The sequence below is a fragment of the Thermobia domestica genome, chromosome 1, assembly GCF_964235325.1.
Source record: "Thermobia domestica chromosome 1, izTheDome1.hap1.1, whole genome shotgun sequence".
NCBI classification, from domain to species: domain Eukaryota; kingdom Metazoa; phylum Arthropoda; class Insecta; order Zygentoma; family Lepismatidae; genus Thermobia; species Thermobia domestica.
The window spans coordinates 69,164,579-69,191,231 of NC_137454.1; the positions used below are offsets into that span (position 1 = coordinate 69,164,579).

The following is a 26,653-nucleotide window of genomic DNA, read 5'->3' on the forward strand; positions in this document are numbered from 1 at the left end:
CAGCGACCAAAGAATGAATATAAACTACAAACACAAAACGTTCACCTAAACCAACAAAATAAGTACACACACACATACTAATACAGACATAATGATAGTAACTCTAATCCCTGGCCGCATTTGTGTTCCAGTTATTGAAATTCACAATAATTACAAATTCCTGTGCTGAAGTCCTTGTTAAAGGGAGAGCAGGTTAAGGTATTCTACTCGCTTCTCTATAAAGAAGGTATGTTTTATAGAGAATATGAAAAGAAGGTATGTTTTAAATATACCCTTTGTACTCTTAGAGTAATGAAGAAAGTTTCCGTAACATGTACTCTCTTCCAGTCAGTAGCAGCGTAATACTAGGGGGCAAGAGGGGAGGCAAGAAAAATTTTGGGGTGCCGAGGCAACGACCCTTGTTTTGCTTTGAATATCATTATTATTGTTTGTACATATTATTATTATTCACCGGTTGTACATAGAAAAATAAGGGGGCAAAAGGGGGCGAGAAAAAATATTGGGGTGGCGGTCGCCCTTTCTCGCCCCCCTGTAACGCAGCCACTGCTTCCAATACCCAATGAAGACGGTAGCACCAGCAGCTGAAACTGTTGGGAAATTCAATAAGTGGCACACAAATGAGGCCAATAGTTAATTATCTTAGAATCAATATATTCCTTGAGTATGATTTGAAATAAAAACTCTCTTTAGATATCCACAGATCTCAGTGACACATTTAAACGCGTCAAGACACTAAAAACGCTCTTTAGCCTAACGTGATACAATTTGACCCCACATCCAAATACAATTTGACCATTACTTTGGCAAACGAATTGCAATACAACCAGTAATAGAAGAAGAAAGTGGAAAGAAGGCTATTTGTAAGATAACTCTTTGATTCCATTCCGATATCGGGACTACTCTTCTTTTCTTCTGTCAGTTAGATTGGACCCGGCAACTTTCGACTTACTGACTTACACACCAATTTAAATAGTATGTATGTATCACAATAAAAAATTAGTTTGACTTGACAGCTCAACGACCCCAACCCCTTTGGGAATAGTAAACTTGTAAACTGAATTCAATCACTGACTTGTGAGTATTTAAAGAAAAACTGGGGCTGAGGAAGCTCAAAACTCCCCTTAAATGGAAACTAACCATTAAAATTAATGAATTATTTGTAAAATTTGGCCTATTCCCTTAAAAATTGGTTGTTAGGAAATAAATTTTCGTTGTTGGTGTTTACTTTGTAATCCATATCATGGGACAATAGAAATTCTCAAAATTTAAAGAACTTATCATTTTTTAAATAATCTTGTTACGATTATGTAAATCTTAGTTTTTAAAGGAGAGGATTTTGTGACTACATATACAACAGTATTATTTTTATTTTGCTTTATTGTACGTTTAATCATTTGATATAATTACTTTTTAAATTTATTTTTCTTATTGTAATTTGTTGTGCATGTACAATAGCAATTGACTAAGTGAAGATAAAATATAATATTTATATTGCCTAAACAAATATTTCGTTAGAATTCATCTATGGTTGTAAAATGCAATATACAACTCACATACAAATATTGTTAGAAGTTTCATCATATGAAATTGCTTACGTATTATAGAATTAACTATTGTTATTGTTATTATATTGTTAATTACGAAAAGTTCGTCGAGAAATTAAAAAAAAAAAAAAAAAGGAAATGAAATCAAATAAATGTAATTATTCCCTAAAGTTTATTTATCTAATTACTTAAGCTGTATTCATTTCGTTACACTTCGATGAAAATGTTGAACAGTTCCATTTTATACTTCTTTCAAGTTGATATAGAATGAACATTCAGATGTTCCTATTTAACGTATTAAGATAATCAAAAGTTGAATCAGTCATTGCGAAAAGGCCATACATCCATCCCCACCGCATTTTAATTTTAGTGTAAAGTCGACACGTACGTGAAGAAACGCGCATCCCCTATGAAAAGACCAATTGCCTAGTCACATTATGTTACATATCCTACATTATTGCCTCAATATCATCGATGCCATTGTACACGTTGAGTTTGCATTCCAAAGTTTTTTCTTTCTCCTCAGCAATTTACTTTGATGGATATATGGCCTTTTCGAAATGACTGATTCAGTTAATTTCGCTGTTACTGATGTTTGTCGAAACCGAAATTTTAGTTTTACGTTCCACGGGTATGCTCTTCAGGTTAGTAAAATGAACGTGTGGGAGGAAACGGGAGAACCTGGAGGAAGTAACCGATAAACATGATGTTGTCCATACAAACTAAAATGGAGCCACAGACCCCGCAAACCAGAGGTGAGTACTTTATCACTAAGCCACTCTACCCCCACATTCAATTGAAGTCCTTAGACTTAAAGCAAAACATTTGGGAAGAATTTAAAGTTTGTTTTTGTGCATTAAGAAAATACATTTAAAGCTCGTTGTTGTGCAGTTCCAGGATCTTGCATGAAGCTGATTCGAGAAGATTAGTCGAAACGTTGCATTATCCTTCTGGAATTGGAGCAACGTGTGTTTTGAAGTTCCCTTTCAACAGTACTTTTGACATGAATAACATGAATTTGAGTGTGCGAAATATAGAGCTGTCTTCATCCTTTGAACCCATGTGCCAAAGTGTTTTTGTGCCTGGTAAGTAAACATTCATATCATAAATTTTACTTTTAAGGGTTAAGAATAAACTAAAGTAGTTCCCAACCGGTGTCACGCAGTCCCGTGAGGTATGCCGTGAAAATTTAGATTTTTAGAACTAATGAAGCATTTAATAAATAGTAAAAATCAATTTTGAGGTAGAATGTACCAGTCAACACCTCCAGTGGCAGCAGCAATGCTCAGTACTGCGAAATCGCTAAAGAATAAAAATAAAATAATATATTTAAAAAAACAACTTAATTATGTTGATTTATAATTCGATTGTATAGCGTCTGATTCCGTCTTGGTTTCTTCGTTGCCTTATGTAATTTTCAGAATATTTGATACTATACATCATTAACCTTCGTAGCTTTTCCTTTCTTTTCTCTTTTTTGATAGAGAAATATGAGTTTCTTTATTTCCATTTTCCTTAGCATATTTACAAGTGCGAAAACAGGAATCAGCAGATCATGATACTAATGGTTTTTTGCTAAAGTAGTAGAAAGGTATAGTCGAGGAATCACAAATATCAAAGTAAAATAATAATAATAATAATAATAATAATAAAAATATTTATACTGAAAATGATCTCTTGTAAAAACTATGAATTTCAAATCAAGTGTTACACTGAGAAAGAAAAACAACAAAATCAATCGATCATAAATGTATAAATTTGTGTACTGCATGTACTTTGCTTTTATATAAAATCATATGCACATTTCATCTTTTCTTACTGGCTCGGCCCGATTTTGGTGCTTGTGAATGCATTATAGGTTTCTCGTAGCATGAAATCGTTTACCTGAAATAAATCATATCGCATTACAGGAGATTGTCTCGGGAATATCTTATATGAATGGATGAAAAATATTTGTTGAGAAAAAAAACGAGCTTAAAATTGGCTGATCCCAGAAGTCTCTTAAGAAAAGTGTAATTATAAACAACTATGTGTCTGACAAATGATATTAGTCTGCTTTGATCTCTGCCACGTGAAATTTCTTGTGTGTAATTGTCCTTTATCGACTTATTTCAGCTTTAATCAAAATGTTTCTTATACGTACGAATGGCTGAAAGCCAAAACAATATAAGGATATATATATATATATATATATATATATATGTTAACTAAATGTTCTGATACGACTCATATCTATTAAAGAAATTCTACCTTGAGCTTCAGTAATACGGGTCTTAAATGCAGGGCTCATAGCGAGTTACTTTTTTTTAAAACTAAAAGTTACTTTTTTTTTTTAAATTTGTCACTAAAAGTTACTTTTCTGGGGGTAAAGTCATTTTTTTCGTGTGATTTATGTTTTGCATTGGCACTTTTCTAAGAAAAATGTAAAAATAAATGGAAAAAGACAGAAACTTGTTACTTATTACTCTTCTGAAAACTTCAGTACTTGCTGCCACATGTGAAGCAAGTTAGCTTTATTCTCACTTCAGCCTTTATTCTTTCTAAAGGACAGTGGGTGGTTGGTGGATGCATAAGCTCTCAAGGTGGGTTTGAGAGCCCTTCTGTGTCTATTCTTGCTTCTATCGTAATAGTCTTTTAGTTTTCTCTCGTAATAGTTAACGGTCCGCTCCATGTTGCATATGTATGTTGTGTTGTTCATCATGTTCGTCTTGTATTATGCTTCTGGTATGTTCTTTTGAGAGTAGGCAATGAATTTGAATATTTCAAAACATTCTGCTGTGTAGTACCAAGACAAAATTTGTATGGACATAGTGAAACTATAGAAATTTGGCTTTACCCCTCCAGGTCGAAGTTGAAATACAAAACCGTGCAAAGTATGTAATTAATAATGAACCTCTAAACACCCAATTTTTTTATTACCTGACAAATTTAAGTAAAATAATTTTTAATCTTAACATGGTAAAACATTACGTATTTCAGCTATGTTCCAACCTGTCCTATTTTGGTTGGGGAAAACAAAACAAAAGAAAACAAAATTGTGAAATTCAATTTATGCCCAAGTTTGGCATCAAGGTTTAAAGTTACTTTTTGATGAGAGTTTGGTCACTTTTTCGTGTACTTTTGGTCACTTTTTAGTATGCTTTTGGGCATTTTTCAACTATTTAGAAGAAACCAGACCATTATGAGCCCAATAAATGGAGTTCAAGCCAGTATTCCTATAATATAATACGTTTATTTCAGATTCCTAGTTACTATAATTTTAGTTGACAATGAACATTTGAAGTGTAATATCTTCCTGAAACTTAGATACAATATATCATGTATACCTATGGATTGTTCGAATTGCAGCTTCATTAATGAATATGAAGCAGATCGTAAATAAAATGCATGTAATATTATATATATAATATCACTTTGTTGGATTCATATAAAACAAACTAGTATATTATTTAATATACCAATAATATAGGAAGGTAAAATAATAACACATTTATTCATACTACTTTCATTATTCGTAACTGTATGTTAGAGAAGCAGAAACAATGGCACTTTCTCGTCTGTTTTCCAGGATTTGTGTTTAACACCCATAATAACACAAATGCGAAGTCCTCCAAGTGGTATTGGGATTCTTTAAAGACATCCCCTTTTAAGGGGATGAAAGGTAACATTTAATTTTGTGTATGGTTTCATTTGATTCACTGTTGTTTTTCACTATACAAGTGTGTGTGAAAGCACTTGTGCACGTTATAGGGATAACAACGTTGTAGGGTTTTGATTGTAGTATTACAGTTTTTCTTTGTTTTTCAGGATTACCTTTGGAGAACTTCGTTCCCCCAATTCCAACAATTAAACCATTTTCACCTAAAGATGGTGAAAATGTTGAGGTTACCACTGCCTGGTATTGGTCCACCACATCTCGTGCACCAACCACAAAAGAAAGGTAGGAAACGTGTCGTTTAGCAATTCGTTTCTGATTTTGTATGTTCGATAGCTTTAATTTATCAAATGAGTTATTTTGCGGTTGGCGAACTTATTTTTGTAATCTTACTTCAAAAATAATCACTGTTAGTACTAGTATTTTCACTAAAGCTACCTTCTAATTTTAATATAAATTGACGCTCTTTCACAAATATCAGATCGTTTAATCTAATATTAGTAAAAACGAATATGCGATATAAAATGGTTTTGGGCATATTTATATACTAGTTTGAGAAACGAAAAAAAAAAAAAAAAAAAAAAGACAGAAAAGAAAGAAAAAGGAAAGGAACGAAGAAGAATCCGTTTTCTTCCCATCCTCTTTTTTTCTTTCTTTTTTTCTAAAATCCCAGTGGAGATACTCGGTCAGAAAAGTGTAAAAACTCTTTCAGGTCAGTCATCCTGAATGAAGTTTTCTTGGGGTTTCTTCATTCCATCAGGCAAATGCCGGGATACAGGTCCCAGACCGCTTCCTTCAATTCCCCAATCTTTTCTTCCTTCCCTTTCCTTGGATGGTCTGATTGCAGAGGAACATTATTTCTCATACGTGACAGGCTAACATGGCCATAGATGCCGAAAACCCAGAAATCTAATTCCTAATTCTAATGTTTCCTTTAAAAAAGTGACGGGACATTTAAATTGTACATACAGTCAATATATTTTTTGTTAATAATTGCGAAATGAAAGCACTGATTTGAGTACAGATTTCTGTTACTCTCTCTGTATTGCTGAAAAATGTACTCAATTTAGTTAATGCATTCCAGACTTGCTAAAGGAGGATATTGTACTGTATTGGGTAATTTTACATATGTATTTATATTCTTTATATGTAAATAATTTATCAGTTATATCCTTCTTTAATCACTATTCCAGAAAAATTCCAACTGGGGAGGTATTTTTATTCAAAATACCACATTAGTGTTCGGCTGGTGTAAATAATTGAAATCAAATCCTGTGGAAAGATGTTCGACGTGAACAGAAAATAACCCTAGTTATTTTTTTGTTTAAAACCTATATACACTTATTTTCAGAAGTTTTTGAAAAGAAAGCACGCTGGCAGTTGTAGAGCGCATACTTGCCACTAGAGCACAGGTTAATACAGTCGAATCCAAATCGCGCTAACTGGTGAACGAACACTATATGTGTTCTCCGTGTTCTCACTTCTGAACTTTTCAATTATTTCATCATCATTTATTTCCATTTATCGTGGTTCGTTTTAAACTGTAGAGTATGGTAGGGAGACTTTGAACTTAAAATTTCGTTTCTGAAGCTCTTTTACTGGTAGGGAAAAATGTTGCTTACTATCTTTGCATCCATTAATAAATTGCAGTACTCTTTGTTTCTTCCTGTTTATAACATTTTGCTTCATAAAATAGAAATGAAATTGTTTATGCTTAAGATGTTATAAAGTAGCTCAAAGAAAGTTTCCAGAAAAAAAATGTGGATCATGGCTGCATATGTCTATCAAGAATTCTACGTTAATCATCTCCGAAACGAGTAATATTACATGTACTTGCGTATATCATCGTGGCAGTAAATATTGTGTAGTCCGTCTCTTATGTTCATTTCATGTCAGTGAATGACAGATTCACTATTTAATGGAAAAGAAATCTCGTATATCAAATTTAATTTCTTTCTGTCCAACGATTCAAAACTAGCTCGTAATTATTGTAAAATATCCCGCTTTTTCCGCCTTCTGGTTAGAATTTTCAATATGTTCGATTCTGTATATTAAAAAGTTTTCATACATCGAAAGTTGTGCGTGTGGGCCTAGCGATTCAAAAAAAAAAAAAAAAAAAAAAAAAGTAATGGAAAATTGTTTCTCCTCCCACAACTTTCCCCCTTAGCCTAAAGAGCATAATCCTGAGACGTTAAATTGAAAAGAAAAAAAAATCCCTTTTACTTTTTCAAGCACAGTGGCTGTGCTAACCATCATAGAACTGTCTCTAAGGACCATGGTTATTTCTGCTACCATCTGTAACTGAAAGGTTAGCATAGTGGCAACTACATTTCCCTAGCACGAAATATTTTTTTCTATTTCCCGCTAGAAGAAGTATTTTATTAATATACCAAACAGTTAACACAGAAATTCTTTTCTTGGCACAGTCGAGCAAACTGGTCCTGAAAATTCGTTTTAAGAAAAGCTTCATATGCCTAGGGAACATAGATGCTATTTCTTCCCAATGCTTGAAAGAGTTAAGGAGAGAATTTTATAGCCCCTTCATTCTCATAATCTAGAGCAATCGCAGCATTTGTTCAAAATTCATATGCCTAGAACCAACTCTTTCGGAGACAAAAGCCATCATATCATGGTCCAGTGCGTGAGGAAAACTTGCTCAAAGTTTCAGATTTCAGAATTAGCAGTACTGGAGATATGGTAATGAGTGAATAGGTAAGTCGGTGTTATCTAAATAGGTATAGGTATCTTTTCCATATATTACCTTGGACATTTGTCAACTAAACTTATTCATGTATTTTCTTGTTCTTTTGTAGATACTATCCAATTTGTCATTGTAGTAAGGACAAAACTGGTTTTGTATGCCCGTCTTATGGATATTCCGACCCACCTTCTTTTAAAGTGGTCACAGGTGACATTCTCTTAGATATTACTGGACAAAATGAAAGTGCGTACTTTCTGTACACGACAGATATGTTCAGGTAAGAAGAAAGAATGTTGAATAAGAGTTCTGTTCATTTCTCCTACCTTCTAAGATAGACAATATAATTCTTATAATTTGAATACGAATTGTTGATAAATATATTTGTAGTACTGCGAAAAATTGTGTCAATTGAGTTATAGTAATGCAGGTAATAAATACTGAGAATATTTCATTTCACATATTTGGTCTCGTTGTAAGGGTAGAGTTAGAAAGATGTAATTACACAGGGAAATGTGGGCGCTGTTGGAAGGAACTTGAACCTCGATTTCTTTGTTGCAGAGCGGTCGCCACCTATTAAACGTCCGAATTTTTCTGTGTAATTACGTCGTTGTATTGTACTTCAAGAATTTTAAGAGTATTATAAAATTAGTGATCGATGAAGAAAAAAAAGTGTGCTTTTTAAATTTTGTTTATGCCTTCCGCATCTGTTTTTCAAACGATTTTCAGACGAATTCACCGACTTGAGTCCTGTATGATAAAGGGGAAATAACCGATACTTTCTGACACAAATTTGAATTCCTCAATATTTAAAGAGAGAGAGAGAGAATGCACAACTGGATAGAGAATCGAACCCTAATTCCATCTCTGTTCAGCTACGCACTTTTCAAGGGAGCAGATTGAATAGCGTAGTGGTCAGCGCACTTGAACGATAAGCCAGTGTACGGTAAGTCGCTAACGCCCTTGCCTTCGGTACGAGCGGTCCCGCGTTCGATTCCCGGTGGAGGCATTCGGTTGAAAAACTAAAAAGCTTTTCCAGGCCAGGCATCCTGAACGAGATTTTCCTGGGTTTTCCTCATTTACACCAGGCAAATGTCAGGATGGTACTTAACATATAGGTCCCTGGCCGCTTCCTTCCTTCCCTTTCTCCGGATAATGTGCTCACCGAGGGACGTTATCCCCCAAATATGACGAGTTAACATGACCATGGATGCCGAAACCCCAGAAATCTAAATTCTAAGTCAGTTCAGTCATGCATGTTTTCACTCGTACAGTTTCATATTTCTTTTTGAGTCTTATAATAAGTTTGTTGAACGTAGAAAGTTGAGTATTACAGTATTTCGTATATCATCGGAAAGCCATTGGTCGTAACGTAAAAAATAGGTTGTGTAGCATAAAGTTTGGGCTAAGCTATCAAGTATCAAGTTACCTATATTATACGACGGGGAGGTACAATTGGATGTTACAGACTATACTTTTAATTACACATTTCACTGCCTAAAATACACTTCCTTCGCATCTCTAGATGATTAATCTTGACGTCACTACAAAAGTTCATTTGCATTTGAATAAGTTGACTAACTGGGACGTTTCTCCTTCCCATCCCATGCAATGTGCTAACAAGGCAAGAGAGGGAGATTATATTATCGAAGTGAAAGGTGGTTTATATACCAATCGAAAGCACTAATGGCGCCTATTAAGAAACTATAATAAAAAATTTCCGAATGCATATACTGTGCGAGTTATATAAATATACAGGGTGTCCGGAAAATCCGTGTCCACCCCTAGAAATCGCAAACGATGAGACAGATGCCAAAACAGTAAAACACATGTTTGATCACTTTAAAAGTACAACGTATAAAAGCAAAAAGTGTTGTCCCAGGGCCGCCCACAGGGTCCCAGGTGGGGTCCAACTCAAAAATTGCAAAAGGTAAGGAGGTCAAGTAGCATATCGTTAGAAACCTGTTGGGAAATGAAAGAGGACGGAACAAGTCTCGACTCTCTAAAATTGTCCTGTGTAAAATGGCGGCTGTACAAAATGTCAGAAAAAACGTCATTCTAAAGTCTATAGCCACCCCAAAACAACCTGAAACGGTGAGACAGACGTCAAAACAGGAAAACATGTGTGTCATCATTTCAAAACTACAATGATTGAAAGTTAAAATATTTGTCCCAGGGTCCCAAACGGGGTTCTACTCAAAATTTTCAAATATCACGGGAGGTCAAGTAGCATATAATTGGAAAGCTGTTGGGAAATGAAAGAAGAAGGAACATGTCTCGACTCTTTAAAATTATCCTGTAAAAAATGGTGGCCGCTCAAAATGAACATCTTCATTTCGATTCTCCGAGCGCATTCGCTTTCCATTTTGTAATCGGCACTTGTTGTCATTGTGGGACATTTGCACATATTCACTGTTCCTGGTACAAGGAATTTTTTGTTTGAATCATTTTATAATTGATAATCCAGACAACGAGCATAAGTGCCACTATTGTACAGTCATAAACATAAATAAATAGAGGTAAGAGTCTTTATTTCTTATGGCTCCAACCTCTACTTATTTATGTTCGTGGTTGTGCATTATATTTGGTCTAGGAATTAATTCGTGCGGGTGGACAAGAGATGGCGCAACGAACGGAGCGTCCCACAGTTCCGTGTATCCACACATGTGTTGCAAACCCCTGTCATCGCGTATCGTTCGTAGTATAGGGCAGTGGATTAAAGCGTCAACAACACCAGTTTGTAGTTAAGTGAACATGGCGCAATTTGTGCCTGATAAAGTGTTTTTGCGGGGTGTCCTGCTGCATTACTTTAACATGCAGAAAAGTGCGACTGAAAGTCATCGTATTTTGGTGGAAGTGTATGGTGACCATGCTCTAGCTGAGCGAACGTGTCAGAAGTGGTTTGCACGGTTTAGAAGTGGTGATTTCGGCTTGGCAGACCAAGAGCGAGCTGGACAGCCAAAAAAATTTCAAGACGAAGAATTGACAGCATTGCTCGAGCAGGATTCGTGTCAAACGCAGGAACAACTTGCAGCAGCATTAGGCGTTGATCAAACAACAGTCTCCAAACGCTTGAAAGCCATGGGAATGATTCAAAAGATGTCACATTGGGTTCCACATGAATTGAAAGACAGAGACGTTGAAAGACGAAAAACCATTTGCGAATTGCTGCTTCAACGACAGAGCAGAAAGGGGTTTCTGCATCGAATTATTACGGATGATGAGAAGTGGATCCATTACGAGAACCCTAAACGAAAAAAGGCCTGGGTGAAACCAGGTGAACCAGGTTCATCCCAACCAAAACGAGATATTCACTGTGCAAAGGTTATGCTGTGCATATGGTGGGATATGAAAGGTGTGGTGTACTATGAGCTGCTGCAACCGGGTGAAACTATGAATGGAGAACGTTATCGACGACAATTAATGCGTTTGAAGCAAGCTCTGGCCAGAACACGACCAGAATGGGAGAACAGACATGATAAACTTATTGTTCAACATGATAACGCTCGCCCACATGTCGCAAAACCGGTCAAAACCTATTTAGAAAATGTCGGATGGGAAGTTTTACCCCACCCGCCGTATTCACCAGACGTTGCTCCTTCGGACTACTACTTGTTCGATTGCATGAACAACGATTTGATTGGACAGCGGTTTACTTCTTCAGAAGATATCGAAACATGGGTCTCTGACTGGATCGCTTCCAAGGATGAGGACTTCTTTCGCCACGGAATCCGTACATTGCCTGACAGATGGGCGAAAGTGGTGGTTAGCGATGGACAATATTTTTCTTAAGGTATTTATGTATTTTGTGTTTGTACTACAGCTTCAATGTGTGCGTACCAACCGCACGAATTAATTCCTAGACCAAATATGTTAACTAGTCAGTTCTATACTCAAAGATGTCAAATATTATGTCTTTTCTTTTCTTTATTTCTTAATTTGCTTTTGTTTTATTATATTTTTTTTTTAATTATTTAGACACTACTGGGCCCAAAGAGCAGAACCTCACAGTAGGGGCATTTCCTTTCTTTCCGTTTAGTACAAAAATTAAAGTTAAAATAAACTAAAACCCGACTACAGAAAGAACTAAAATGCAAGATGTTTGCACAGTGTTATCGTAGAGCGTCCAGACTCGTTCCATCTGCTTTCATTTAACAACAGCTGTAAACAATATGCTACTTGACCCTCCCCCTTTCCATTTGAAAATTTTGAGTAGGACTCCGTCTGGGACCCTGGGAAAAATATTTTTACTTTCAATCATTGTACTTTTGAAATTATGATACATCTGTTTTCCTGTTTTGACATCTGTCTCACCTTTTCAAGTTTTATGGGTGTGGCCATATACTTTACAATGTTTGTGCTGACATTTTGAACGGAGGTCATTTTACACAGGGTAATTTTAGAGAGTAGAGACTTGTTCTGTCCTCTTTCATTTCCCAACAGGTTTCCAACAATATGCTACTTGATCCCCTTACCTTTTGCAATTTTTGAGTTGGACCCCACCTGAGACCCTGTGGGTGGTCCTGGGACAACACTTTTTGCTTTTATACGTTGTACTTTTAAAATGATCAAACACGTGTTTTACTATTGTAATAGACTGTGTATCGAGTTGCTGTCCGGGCTGCCATTTATTTGTAATCGACTGTGTATCGGGTCGCTGTCCGGGCTGCCATTTATTTGTAATCGATTCGTAGTCTGTCCTCCGTGGTCCTGCCAATGGGTATTTGCTGGAGACCTGGACTTACCTAGGTAGGACGTTGAAGGACCTCTCCAAGAGGGGATTACAAAATTGTTTGCAAATTGCTCGTCAATCTCAATGACGAAATGAGCATTAGGCGCCGAGATGTTCGGATGTCTCGTCTCGAAAACCTCACAAACCATCAGACTGTCATCAAGACCACAACGCACACAAATATCATTCACACATACAACGAAAACACACTGGGTTAAATGACACTATACCGGTACTTATTTATTAGAATACTATTAAGAAGAAAAATAACGAAGAGAAATGATCACAGCACTTAACACTGGATATATATATATATATATATATATATATAATTATTTCCATTATCAAAATCGCACTTTACTTTTCACTTTACTGTAGCCCTTTATCACTTTGATTTTTATATATAGATAATTATAATTGAGATTTCACTATAAATGCTTTTTTCACACCATTGACGCACTTGGGGGTTTAGCACTGGGGGAAAAGTTGCCGGGATAATCCCACGTAGTAATCTAGTTGCTGCTCCAAACAGTCCTGAAGAGTTGAGATAAGTCTTCAGCAAAATAACACAGTCTCAAAAGTGGAATGCTGATGTTGGATGGTGCGTTTAGAACTTTTTAGCGCACTAGGTATATGAACCTGGGACTTCACTAGTTGGGGCTAGCCGTAAGAAAACGTCTTTCACCGGCTAATAGCTTGTGCCCCTTAACACAAAGTCATACTTAATTCCCTACGCGACGTGCGTAGTTACGGCTTCCAAACTAAAGTCAAACTCCTCGAGCGCAAAGGTTCGAGATACGAGCTGCAATGGTTCACTGAAGAATGTTGGCAGCTCATTCTAAAAACCACTCAGTTAAATTACTTGTATGCACATGCAAACAGAATACGGAAAAGCATTTATGTTAATTTTAGTCCACTGGCCACGACGCACCAAACATTGCGATAACTCGGGCGTGAGAAAGAACAGATAAGGAACTGCTAAAGCGATGTGGTTGGTGCCATTCGGTCACTTGAACACCTGTTGTACTCTGGTCTGCTCTAATCTACTGCAGTATTTCCATAAGCAATTAAAGAAAGCACTTAATTCAGTTCCAAATAACAGTAGAATATAGACTGTGCATCTTAATAAGTCAGGGAAAACACTGAAAAGGTTCGTCGCTCACTGAAACGTTCTCACCAAAAAGCAATGTTTTAAATATATATATGATAAAACAATGAAAGACTTCTTTGTCCAATTGCGTGTGAAGGAAGCAATTCCCACCGAAGAAGGAACTTATTTGCGTCGCAGAATAAAGTATAAATCGCCACAAAAAATACTTCTATAACCTGGTGGCGGTTATACTATTTTGGCATCTGTCTCATCGTTTGCGATTTCTAGGGATAGACGCGGATTTTCTGGACACCCTGTATATTCATATCACTCGCACAGTATATGCATTCGGAATTTTTTTATTACAGTTTCGTAATATACGTCATTAGTGCTTTCGATTGGTATATTAACAATCATCTTCCACTTCAATATATAATCTCCCTCTCTTCCCTTGTAAGGAAAGCCCTTAATGAAGTTAACGTTTGAAGAATCTTATGGAGAAAAAACAATGCCTTGAATATATATACGTATAAAATTTAATGTCCTGTATTCTTTCAATACCGACATTTTGCATGTACTTGAACTCACTTACGTGATCTTTTATTTTGACTTTAATATGTAGTTTCATTGCTAGATAGTGTCGCTCTATCGAACATACAAGAAATGACTGCGCTACGAGTATGGAGGTAATCTATGTATATAGCTCCAGTAAGGGAATGGCATGGAATACTAAAGACTGGTGATCATTTTCCCACTACCATATTTCCAGTAAGAACCACACTGAATTGTAATGTATGAAAAGGAAAGTTATTCTGATCTTGTTTTTTAAGCTTTTTGTAGCTATGTATGTTTGTAAAGAATAAAATAGTTCGTTTCCTTAATTTGTTGTAGATTGAGAAGATATGGTGCTCTGACATTTGGGTTGATACGTGACTTTGTACCTGTTAACTTTGCTTGGAAAGCTCCTCCAATATTTCGAAAGATTGCTGTAAGACATGCTGCAAAAGTTTGGTACAATCATAAAGGCTTCCATGCAATGCCCACCTACGTCAATACGCTGAATAATGCCATTTTAAGAGCCAATTTACCCCCTAAGAAAGGAAACCCTGCAGCATATGGTAAGTAGGTAGTTAGTATGTGCGCTATAAATTGAATAAAATTTACGAAATTTTAGTTCGTTTTAATTGTAGTTCCTTATTCTTTCATTTGTTTTATATGTAATGCAAAATAAATTCGTGTTGAAATGGATATTCATTCCCCATTATTTCTCAGTCAGTTAATTAGGGAACAGTAATATGAATAGTGCAAATAGAGCTAATAAATAAATAAATGAACTGTGGTGAAGTATCTTGTGAAATGATAAAAGTGATATGAGTGGAGAACATCTTTAGAAAACTCACTTACGTGATCTTTTAAAAATACGCACATGAACAAGATGACAAGAGGTCATTGAAACGTAGCGTCAATTTTTCCATCAAAATTTGGGTGCTTCTGTAAATATTTTTCAATTCCTATTACGTCATTAATTAATTTCATGATACTGGTGCTTGCGTTAAAGAACTGATATCGTGCAGACTGGTTTCGAGTGTACCAGTATATGTGTTCTATTACATGCTACAGCCACCTCTTTTCAGAAAGCATTGTCTGTATTTAAATTGAGAAAATGTGGCATATTTTAAAAATAAATTTCAGATTGTATGATATTTTCAAAATAATTCGAAAGAAAAAAAAAATTAGATGAAAAAAGTGTTACTCATGATACGAATGTGATTTTTTTTGGGGGGGAGGGAGAAACAAGCAAAAAGGCTAATACTCACCGCAAAAAATGGCAGAGTTTTCTTCTACATGTAAGAAGCGATGTTATGGTTATAATCTGTTGCTAGAACAAAAACAGCAACGGAACGAAGAATTAAAGAATCATATTACATCCATAAAGAGAATCTCATATTTAATTGGGATAGGGGAGAAATAAATGTGATTTATAGTAATCTTTCACTATATACCTTTGCCATCTAGAAAGCAAGAAAACAGTGAACAGTAGTGTTCAATGATAGTGAGTTCCTATTCCCATGTATTTAATTCTTGACAGAAGATTTGTGTTTTACATTTCTTAATCCTTTAAACTTTTTTTTTTATTATTATTACCTTTCCATATTCTCCTTCATGTTTTAAATCCTTTTTGAATTTTAAATAAGCTGATGATGGAAGAAGGTTCTTCCGAAAGAGCTTCTTACATGTAGAAGAAAATTCTTCTATTTTTTGCGGTGAGTATTAGCCTTTTTGCTTGTTTCTTATTAAGTATCATCACCGCTCGCAATATTGTGATATGTAATTTTTTTTTCTTTGATAGTAGCACTTTAACCTCCTTACGCATAACAGAATCAAACAATGTCATATAATTCGCCGGAAATATTTAGTGCACCTTGAATGGAAAAGGTTCTGTTTATATGAAAATAGCACTAAGTCCAAGAATAATTCATAACCCCCCCCCCCCCCCAGAAAACTACATTCTTTTCCTTCCTACTTTCTTGTGGCTGTATGCTTTTGTTGGACCATGAAGTCTCTTAAAAATAGTCCATGCGAGAAAAGGTTAAACAGAAAAAGAGGGGGGGGGGGGGGAAATCCACGAATGTACGATTTAACTATGCTTTCTATATAAAACTCCTTTGATTTGATAAAGTTCTGTTATGCAAATAATGGGTAGAGACCAATCAGCTGCAAGGAAGTGCAATATAATTTTATTCAATTATATTTATTTATTTGTTTGTTTTGCATACAATCGATATTATTCTCAAGTGCACATAGTTCTCAAAAATTACAGAATAACGTTATACATGCTTTGACCAAAATAATCTTACTAGCACAGGAAAACTTTAATAAAAATGATGGTTATATATATATATATATATATATATATATATATATATATATATATATATATATATATATATATACGAGGGCCGTTCGGAAAGTAATTTCTGATTGGTTAAAAGAAACACTAAAGTAAGAAGAATTTATTATATACGTCTGAAAACTACTTGTTTGTTCTATTTTCAGCATAGTTTCCATAAACATTCAAGTACTTATCATATCTCTGCACTTGCCTAGAAATTCCATCAGCATAAAAATCATCCGCCCGTGCTTTGAGCCAGCCTGTGACCGCATGTTTCAGCTCCTCAACATCACCAAAACGCTGAGATCCAAGCCACTTCTTCATATGCATGAAGAGATGATAATCGCTGGGTGTTAAATCCTGGCTATAAGGCGGGTAATTGAAAACTTCCTATTTAAACTGGCCCAGAAGGTCCATGGTTACTTGAGCAGAGTGAGGTCGAGCGTTGTCGTGCAAAAACACAATACCCGAAGTCAGCATTCCACGGCGTTTGTTTGGTATGACCCGTCGTAAGTTTCTCAACGTTTCGCAGTACACGTCCTTATTAATCGTTGTCCTCCGTTCCATGAATTGAACCAGCAACACCTTCTTAGCATCGTAAAACGCGGTTGTCGTGAGTTTCATGCCAGAAAAATGTTGCCTCTCTCTTTCTCTCTCTCTCTCTTTTTTTTTTTTTGTTTGTTTGTTTATTTGTTTGTTTCTTAGGCGAATTTTTGTAGGCCCACACCATTGACTGTTCTTTGGCTCAGGATTGACGTACTTTATCCAGGTTTTATCACCGGTTACAATCCTGTTTAACAATGGTTCTCCTTCATCAGAACGGGTGAGAAAGTCCACTCCAGAGGCTATTCGTTGATTTTGGTGGTGCTTAGAAAGAATTTTGGACACATTGCGCACAGTACTTCCTTTAGCCTAATCTTTGTGTCACTACGTCATGAAACACAGTCCTGGAAATTCGTGGAAATTCATTGGAAAGCTCCGAGATTGTGAAACGTCGATTTTTACGAACTTTTCCATCAATTTTCTGAACGAGTTCATCAGTGACCAGTGATAGCCTGCCACTTCTCTCTTCGCCATGAATGTTTTTTCGTTCACTTTTAAATGAACGAATCCATTCACGAACAACTCCTTCACTCATCACACTTAGTCCATACGGCACAAAGTTCCCGATGAACAGCTGCTGCTGAATGTTGTTTTGCCGTATAACAGCTTGCACCTCGCACTTGGCAAGGTTTTCTAACCTTCACTCTAACACGGATGGATGCAGACTGATCTACCGCGCACGTCAGTGCAAAGATAATAGCTCTGCCCCACTTCTTCACACACAGTGACCAATCGGAGGTTAGTTTCCGAACGCGCCTCGTACATTTGTAACAATTAATACAGAAGGAAATTTACGTTATGTCTTCATAACAATCATTTACAAGTAATATTTGTTTAAAATAAGAAGTCCCGTAAAAATGCGACTTAAACAACAGTCACAATTTTATTTTGCTTTAGAAAATCAGGTAACTTATTGAAAAAAAATTCTCGTAGTTGTATATATGCTTTTTTTAAATAAAAAAAGAGATCGTTTTACATATATATAATATTGAGTTTTAATGGCCTACGATTATGCACCGAGACTAAGGGAGATTGCAATGATAAGATGGATGATAAGTGGGAGGAAACGAGGAAACTCCGAGAAACCCCATGCACCCACGCACACTACAAAGCCAACTGGCCGGGAGTGGAATCGAATCAGGGACCCCACACGCCAGGGATGAGAGCTCTGCCAATGAACCCTGCGGCCTTCGAAAACCAGAAATGTTCCATAACAAAATGTAAATTATTAATACGTCGAATATTGTAGTTACAGACGTTATTGTTTTCAATAAATAAATCTTGTTACTTAAGGTGAACAGCTTTCTATCTGTCTGTCTTACTCATGTCAGGTAGACAAATAACTTTGGAATGACCTTAATCAATGGCACTTCAGTTACACCTCGTACTCTTAAATAATGTTGATTCATTTATTCATATTTATTGAAACTACTACGCTCCAAATTTGTGACACTGCACTGAAAAAGTAATTTTCCTCGACTCATTGTGAGCTTTAGAAAGCGGAAACTGCTGGTTCATTTCCATGCCTAGAAGTCTAACGAAAGATGAAACAAAATAAATTAACTTCTCGTTGAAATATAATACAAAGTTTTCGAGAAAGAATAGAGGAGTTTTATAAAGGAGAATAAAGGGGCTGCTGTACAGAAATGTGGTTGAATGATAAATTCTTTTGTTTGGCAACTCGATAGTTTGTTACAATGTTACGAACAGCTTGCAGGGAAAGCAGGTAGCGTCGCGGTGATTTCTCAAAAGGAGTGGAAGCGCGAGCTGAAACATGCGAAGAACATTGAGTAATGAGTTTAGAATGGTCAGGAATTAGCACTTTTTTTTAAAAAAAATCAGAATATAGTGGATTCTGGTAGCATTGTATTTGTTTTTCTCACTGAATAAGCTATTAGAGTTGTCAAACAAAGTGGTGTATCATTCAACCAACCAAGTGCATTTACTCCTGCGTAGCACCCCCACAAAATCCTACCATTCTTTCTCGAAGATCCTGTATGTATAATTTTATATTGTAGTAAGAAAAACATTTAAAAGTCAGAAAATCATCATGAACAAGGGGCATAGGCAGCAGTTTGCAAGTAAACAATAATATTCAATAACATTCAAATAGTGAAAATATGCCTGACTGGTCTGGAAGCCAAATCCAAGTTCTCATTGTTCCGATGCGCTAAGCGCTACTCTCCCTGGCGTGCTCAGTCATGCAGTTTTCCAATCTTAAGATCGATGCTTAGTTACTCAGATCACATTATTTCTACCATAACGCCTTTCATACTTGGACACCCGAATGTCTATATTACAGAACACTGTAATGATTAAATTATGTATTATGATATAAATGGATGAAATAACGTATTTTTCTCACATCAGTTCCTCTATTCAGCGATATTCAACTATATTTCCATATTCCTTCATTAACAGAAATAATAATGAAAAATGTTCTTTTGCTGACGTGTGATGATTAAAGAAATCTCCTGAACATTTAGCAAGAAGTATTAGCTACACTCACCCAATTTTTTCTCTTGTTCACGGTAGCGAACAAAGGAAAAGCAAAACTGCATTTTTAACTTTACAACAATATAGCATCTTGTTAAACAAACCGATCCTTTCTTAAAACTTATTATTAAGAAATCTGTATATTCTTAATGAAACAACTCGCTGACTTTTTCTAAGTTATTTTGCGGGAAATAGATTTCAGTTAAGACAATATTGTACTATGTTGCGTGAGTATATATATATTGTTTGTTTCCTTGTTTAGTTTGTGTTTTTATAAACTACAGTCTGTTAAGTAAGAGTGTGTGAAACCATATACATACATCAGATATGCACAAAAGAAACATGCACGTACAATTAATAATGCGTCCAGTGACCCACAGCGTCGATAATGGCTTGACATCTCCGAGGCATGCTTGCAACCAAGTTTTCCACATATTCGCGTGGAAGAGGCCTCCAAATGTGTTAAATTTGCGTTGACAGCTGGGTTAAAGTGAAGACGCGTTTGACTTGAAGCTTGATGTATGACCAGACATTTTCAATGGGATTAGCGTTAGGCGACGGAGAGGGCCAATCCAATACCTGTACACCTTTCTCCCTTTTCCGGTCGCTGCAGAGTTTGCTGCGGTGCTTAGGATCATTGTCCTTCTGCAATATCCAATCTTCATTTTTGTCGATGAACCAACGTTTGGCAGTCGGTAGCAAACATCTTTAATAGATTTGTAACATCTTCCGTGCATTTAAAGTGCCACGTGCAACGTGCCGAAACCCAATTTTGAGAATATGCACTTTTATGGGATGTTTCACTGTCTGTTGGACCAACCTGTTGGCGTCAGTTGACCAGGCCCGTTGTCTGCTTACATAACTCCACACAGAAGATTCGTCGGTAAAAATTACGTTGTCTCACTCGCGGTCCATGTTGTTCTTTGCCCACCCCAGTCGTTTCATGACGTGCTTTTCACTTAATAAAAGTTTCTTTAGTATAGCTCGATATTTAATGTTGTGAGCCCGGAGATGCATTCTAATAGTTACACACGTGACCCTTTCATCGTGACCCTTCTGCTTTAATTTTGCCTTCGCTTGACGCAATGTTAAGGCTGGAGTTCGTGAGAACAGCTTAATAATAATTTTTGCTACATGTGGAGTCACTTTCCCTTTTGACCCACGTTCTTGAAAGTCATCCTCGTTCTTCACCACTTTATAGCGATTTACCCACTTTTGTACAAACGACTTGGACTTCCTCATATATTTCGTCGCCGCGGCGTGACTCATTTTCGGTCCTCTGGGGTGGCTACATACAAACACAGCCTAAACGCGACGCATAAGGTGCACTCACTGCTGTTGTTGTCTTTCTCAGTCACACGTTCACACTCAACTAGTGCTTTCTGGACACTGCATTGAGGGCACAGGTTCCCTCTATTGGGTTGTGAAAGAACTACGGCAATATCTGTTACCAGCTGTGCCTAATACCGCCTACGCTCTTACTTAACAGACTGTATGCAATATTCCGTAAATTGCATGATTGTAGATTGTGAGCATTTGGAAGTTAATGTAGACATCAATATATTTTTTTTTTTCATCATAGTAGATAGCAAAGATTGAAAAGACTGAATTCTACTTGACATTCTTTATTATAGCATTTAAAATTGTTATTACTTATTTATTTATTTAAGGAATCACAGTTATAAATCATCCGATGACGGATACTCAAACGGCTTTCTCTAAGGACCAAATTCTTCAAGGTACTGATGTGCTTATTTCCATATTCATCATCGTCGCCATGAGTTTTGTGCCTGCAAGTTTTGTTCTTTTCCTTGTTTATGAAAGATTTACGAAAGCCAAGCATTTGCAAGTGGTAAGCGGTGTACATAGAATTGTCTACTGGACGGCAAACTACTTTTGGGATGTGGTAAGCTATTAGCAGCTCGTACGTGTGTGTTCAGGAAATTTGAAGTCAATATTTTGTTTTGAAATGTAAACTACTACTGAATTAGTATTGTAGGTAACAATATATTTCACGTTGTGTATGCATATGTGTCTAATAAAGGGATTATTTCTTGTTTCGCAGTGGAAAAATGTACATCTTATACGAGGTGCGTACCAAAATTAAAGTGTCGTTTTCCCGTATCATCTACAGTTCTTATTTTTCTAATAATGTCTTCTCACCTTTCAGCATAATTCTGATCTGCGTCTTATACACCGTCGCGGTCGTTTTACCTGTGAAAGACTCCTCATATGTCCCCTTTAATTTAGACATTGGAAAATTTCATTTTTGACTATACCTACGAACCCGGAACGTCTGCTCGCAATGAATGTGCCCGTTTTGGAAATCCGAGCACAGAACAGATGAGTGAGGGAACACGTCAAAGTTCTTGCCGTGTAAAAATTGCATCAGTGAGGCATTGCATCGTTTCAATGGAAACCAGAACCTGACTGTAACACATATATGGTCGACATTGCTGCATTGCAGGAGCAGTCGCTTATCCAAAAGTTTGTCCTTTTGATATATGATGAGCTAGAATTAATCACCATTGGTCTCAGAAGATGGTAAAGAACTTTGTTATTCGAAGAAACCTGTTGAAACTTCTTAATTGCAGACGAGAAGTAGTATTTATTCTTTTCGGACTGCCTTCTTATTTCCGCATTCAAGAAAGGATAAAAGTTTCATCCATAATAACAACAGACTCAAGCAACTACCCATTAGTTGCACAGTTCGATTACAGGGAAACACTGACAATTGATATTCAAGAAACTTTTTAGTGCAGCTTTGTCGGGACCCAGCTTAACCAACTTTAGATATCTTCAAGGGGTTTGTCATAATTTTCGACGACGCTACATGATATCCTATAATGTTACACATATCTTCTAAGAGTTCACTGCTGGTTCTTTATGACTAGGGCCTCAGCCCAAGCTATATAAGCTATATTGTACGGTGGTATCAGAAATTGAACATCTAAATTTTGACAAATCTTCAAGTGATTCCTGCCTGTTAGTAAATTCACGAATCCGAACAGACATATTTAAAGTGACAATAAGTATCGGTAGCTTTTTCTTCCATGTGTAACCAACATCTTTATTATGATATGTTGTTTCTCGACAGTGAAATCTATCACTTCAGGCTAGGTTAAAAATAATTTTCCTTCATATACAATTTACAGGAAATGATTACAGCTTCAAATTTGGCACACGTACATGTTAATGACTACAGTTAATTCATACATAATTATATTCATTTCCTTACGTTTATTTTTAAACAAACAATTTCTGTATGCACCTCGTTATTAATATATATATATATATATATATATATATATATATATATATATATATATATATATATATATACACTTAAATTGTAAATGGAACAAATTTCTTTCGTGTGTGATTTTGAAAACAAATCTAACTTTTTCGTTCAGGGAACTACCTTTAAAACTCTTCATAGTGTATACAATGCAAAGACACGTATGTTTGCATAAGAATATTCAAAACATTATTATGGGGCAAAGCAAGAAACTGCTATTTCACTACAAGTGTATCTGATAAACTATGTATATTTTATTGCGAACATATTAGGGAATCAGAAATAGATACAGTATTATATAAAAGAATGTGTAAATGGTTTCATAAAATTTAATGTTTTTGTCTATCACGACCAACTAAATATGGATATACATGATCTTTCTTACATTTAACTAATAATAACCAATTTCAAAACTTGCTACTTAACATTTTTGTGTACCTATTTTTGATGCGTAAACCATACATTTCAGTGTAACTATACCGTTCCTGCTACATGCTGTGTACTGATTCTGTTGATCTTCGATATTCCTGCGTACACATCGGATATGAACTTCCCTGCAGTAGTCTCTTTATTTCTTTTATATGGGTAAGCATCTCTTTTTACGTGCTATTTATCCATACGAGATATAAGTTATTGATATTATTGAATGAATTTGTTTTGTTCTTTGTAAATTCGTTTGTATGTAAGTTTTGATGATTTTTGAAAGAATTGCCAATGATGTCCAAATGACAAAGCATATATAATATTGTAACAGTAATAGAAATATCCTAACTACAATATATATAAAACTACATAAACTAACAAAATAACGAGTACTTCCGGTTAATGTGGAAAGTTGAAATTTGGCATGATTATAGCTTTCCGGGACTAAGCTACAGGAAAATTGTCAAAGGTGAATATTTTTAATTTTTAGAGGGTCTAAAGGGGGTATAAAGATATTCTCCATGTTTTTTAAATGGGTCTTTTTTGGACCTATAATCTCATGTCTTAGACACCTGGAACTGGAATAAAAACTTGAAATTCGGTATGCTTGTCTTTATATAAAATTATATGAATGTATATTCAAAGGATTTGTTCATCACTAATCTATAATTTTAATTTAATCTAGCTATCTATATAAATAAAAATGAAAGTGACTATGTTTGTGACTTAATAACCCATGAACCACCCGAGCGATCTCGACCGAATTTCCAGCATAGATGAGGTTCGGGCCTGAGATGCTTTTTTATCATTTCACTTTGACGGTGCAACTTAGGGGATAGGGAGATATAGGAAAATGATCGAAAATGACTTATATTAGTGTCGAATTCATAGTTTTCGGGGGCGCTGAGATAAACAGTGACACTTTCGATGCCGTTTAAATCCAAATTCAGTCCCGCAACTTGGGAAGGGGAGAGATACATAAAAATGGTCGAAAATGACCGATATTAGTGTCGAATCCGTAGTTTTTGGGGTTGTTGAGATGAACAGTGACATTTTGAATGTCGTTTAAATCCAAATTGAACCCCACAACTACGGGGGGGATATGAAAATAATCGAAAATGACCGATATCTGAGAGCGCTTCAGTAATAGTAACAAGTGACTGACTAACGAAACATACTACTATTTTTTCTTATTTTAATCCAGCGAAGTGGGTTATTGACACTAGTATTGTATAGATCTAATTTTTAAACTTGGTCAAACAATTAAACTTGTTCGGGACATGCTGTTCGTCGGTATTAACGTTCTGACAACAGCGAATGTAAAGAAGACATGATGCAATTTAATGTGCTCTCAGCGTAATAATGAAATTCCGAGTGTGACATAGGAAACCGTAAATCACATTCGTTAAAATGTATCTATCATAATTGACGTGCTATGTAATTACTGTATACATAAGTAGAAGTTCATCTATTTTATTTTCAGGTGGTCTATCACACCCATGATGTATCCAGTGTCTTTTCTATTTAAAGAACCAAGCTCTGCTTATATTTTCTTGATAGTCATCAATTTGTTTATTGGAATCACATGCATAGTGACGTCGTTTCTTCTGGAAGTGTTTTCTTATGACAAGGTAAATGCTAAGTTAATGATTAAATGGTTTTGCACAGTGACTATTTTATTCCAAGTATTCAAAATTACGTGTACTCATACTTCACAATAAGGATTATATATATTCTTTTTTGATTTTATTATTATTATTATTATTATTATTATTATTATTATTATTATTATTATTATTATTATTATTATTATTATTATTATTATTATTATATTTTCCTGGTCGAAAAGCTGATTTCTTTTCTTTAATTTGTGAGCAGATTCCTTTTTGGCCATTTGGAGTTTTTCTTATGTGTGTGTGTGTGTGTGTGTGTGTGTTCATTGTCTTTTTTAAAACTAGTGTTATTTTTAAATGTAATGCTTGTGTTCAAAAAGATAATTTTTTTGTTTGTGCTAGTTCAGCTAGTGGTAGGCAATTACGTATCTCTTAAAATGAACAGACAAGATGATTAGTTATCTTGTTGTAAGGGTTCTTCTATGGACATTGAAATGATATCAAAATTACTTGAATTTAGTGTAAACAAGATCAAGAGTGAACTTTTGCATGAACTTCTTGAACTTAAAAATGAAATTGTAAATTTGAGGAAAGAAAATTCTTTGTTAAGAGGTCTGTTAATTGGAGAACAAGTGTACACCCGTAAGATTTCAACTGCTAACCAGGACTTAGAACAAGACTTTATTCCGACTCCTAACATAATGATCAAAATCATTTCCCAAGTTTAACAGATAATAGTGAAACTGGAAAAGATGAGCGAATATCTTCTAAGTTAACACCTTCACTCTGGTCTCAAGTAATATTTAAAAATAACAAACCATTTCAAACTCGGAAAGTTAACAACTTACCGATTTTAGATTTTCGGAGAGAACCAAGGAACCTCACCTCTGGCTGTGGCTCAGGTAATTCAAACCTGGTATCTAAATCAAGAAAAATAAGTACTGTTTGTAACAAGATTTAACTCGTTAGTTACTAGTGAAGAAGTTGAAGGAATTGTTAAGGAACTCAATGTGAAAGAATTAGTTTGCACCAGATTGAAAACCAAACATAATTCTTACTCTTCCTTTCATATAGAAGTGAAGAAATCAGATTTCTCCCGAATCAACGATCCTAAAGTGTGGCCTACAGGTATTCTCATAGGACCTTTCTATGGTAAACTGCGGAATTATGGCGAAGTTACCAATCATAATTCTCCTACTAGGCATGACGAATCTAAATCTTAAAATTTGGTATCAAAATGTTCGTGGACTAAGAACTAAGAGTAGTGATTTTTTTCTCTTCAATCTCTGACTGTGAATATGATATAATCGCGGTAACAGAAATACGGTTATCCGATATTCATAGAGACTATGATTATTTCCCAGATACTTATATATGTTTTAGAGCCGACAGATTATATAACGAAGAGTCATGTCAGAGAGGTGGTGGATCTCTGATAGCAATAAGGAAAAACTTTATGGTGTATCGCAAGCCTGATCTTGAATTCATAAGTGAATGTGTGTGGATTGAACTAAAATATAATTCTGCAAAGAATCTCTTAATATTGTGTGTTTATCTTCAACCAACCGTTTCCCCTGTGAATTTTGAAAATTACCTGAACCATATTTC

At 35.5% G+C, this 26,653-nt stretch overlaps 1 protein-coding gene across 5 annotated transcripts in view; it reads left to right on the plus strand.

The window, feature by feature from the left end:
* LOC145685785 (ATP-binding cassette sub-family A member 2-like) overlaps positions 1 to 26,653 on the plus strand; it is a 203,752-nt gene that overhangs the window by 134,429 nt on the left and 42,670 nt on the right. For all 5 annotated transcript variants that reach the window (XM_081758317.1, XM_081758345.1, XM_081758336.1 and 2 more), the window contains 7 exons: positions 2,436 to 2,629; positions 5,352 to 5,484; positions 8,013 to 8,177; positions 14,611 to 14,837; positions 21,382 to 21,617; positions 23,479 to 23,594; positions 24,916 to 25,063. In XM_081758317.1, coding sequence (XP_081614443.1) covers positions 2,436 to 2,629; positions 5,352 to 5,484; positions 8,013 to 8,177; positions 14,611 to 14,837; positions 21,382 to 21,617; positions 23,479 to 23,594; positions 24,916 to 25,063 — 1,219 coding nt within the window. The remainder of the gene's footprint in view (positions 1 to 2,435; positions 2,630 to 5,351; positions 5,485 to 8,012; positions 8,178 to 14,610; positions 14,838 to 21,381; positions 21,618 to 23,478; positions 23,595 to 24,915; positions 25,064 to 26,653) is intronic.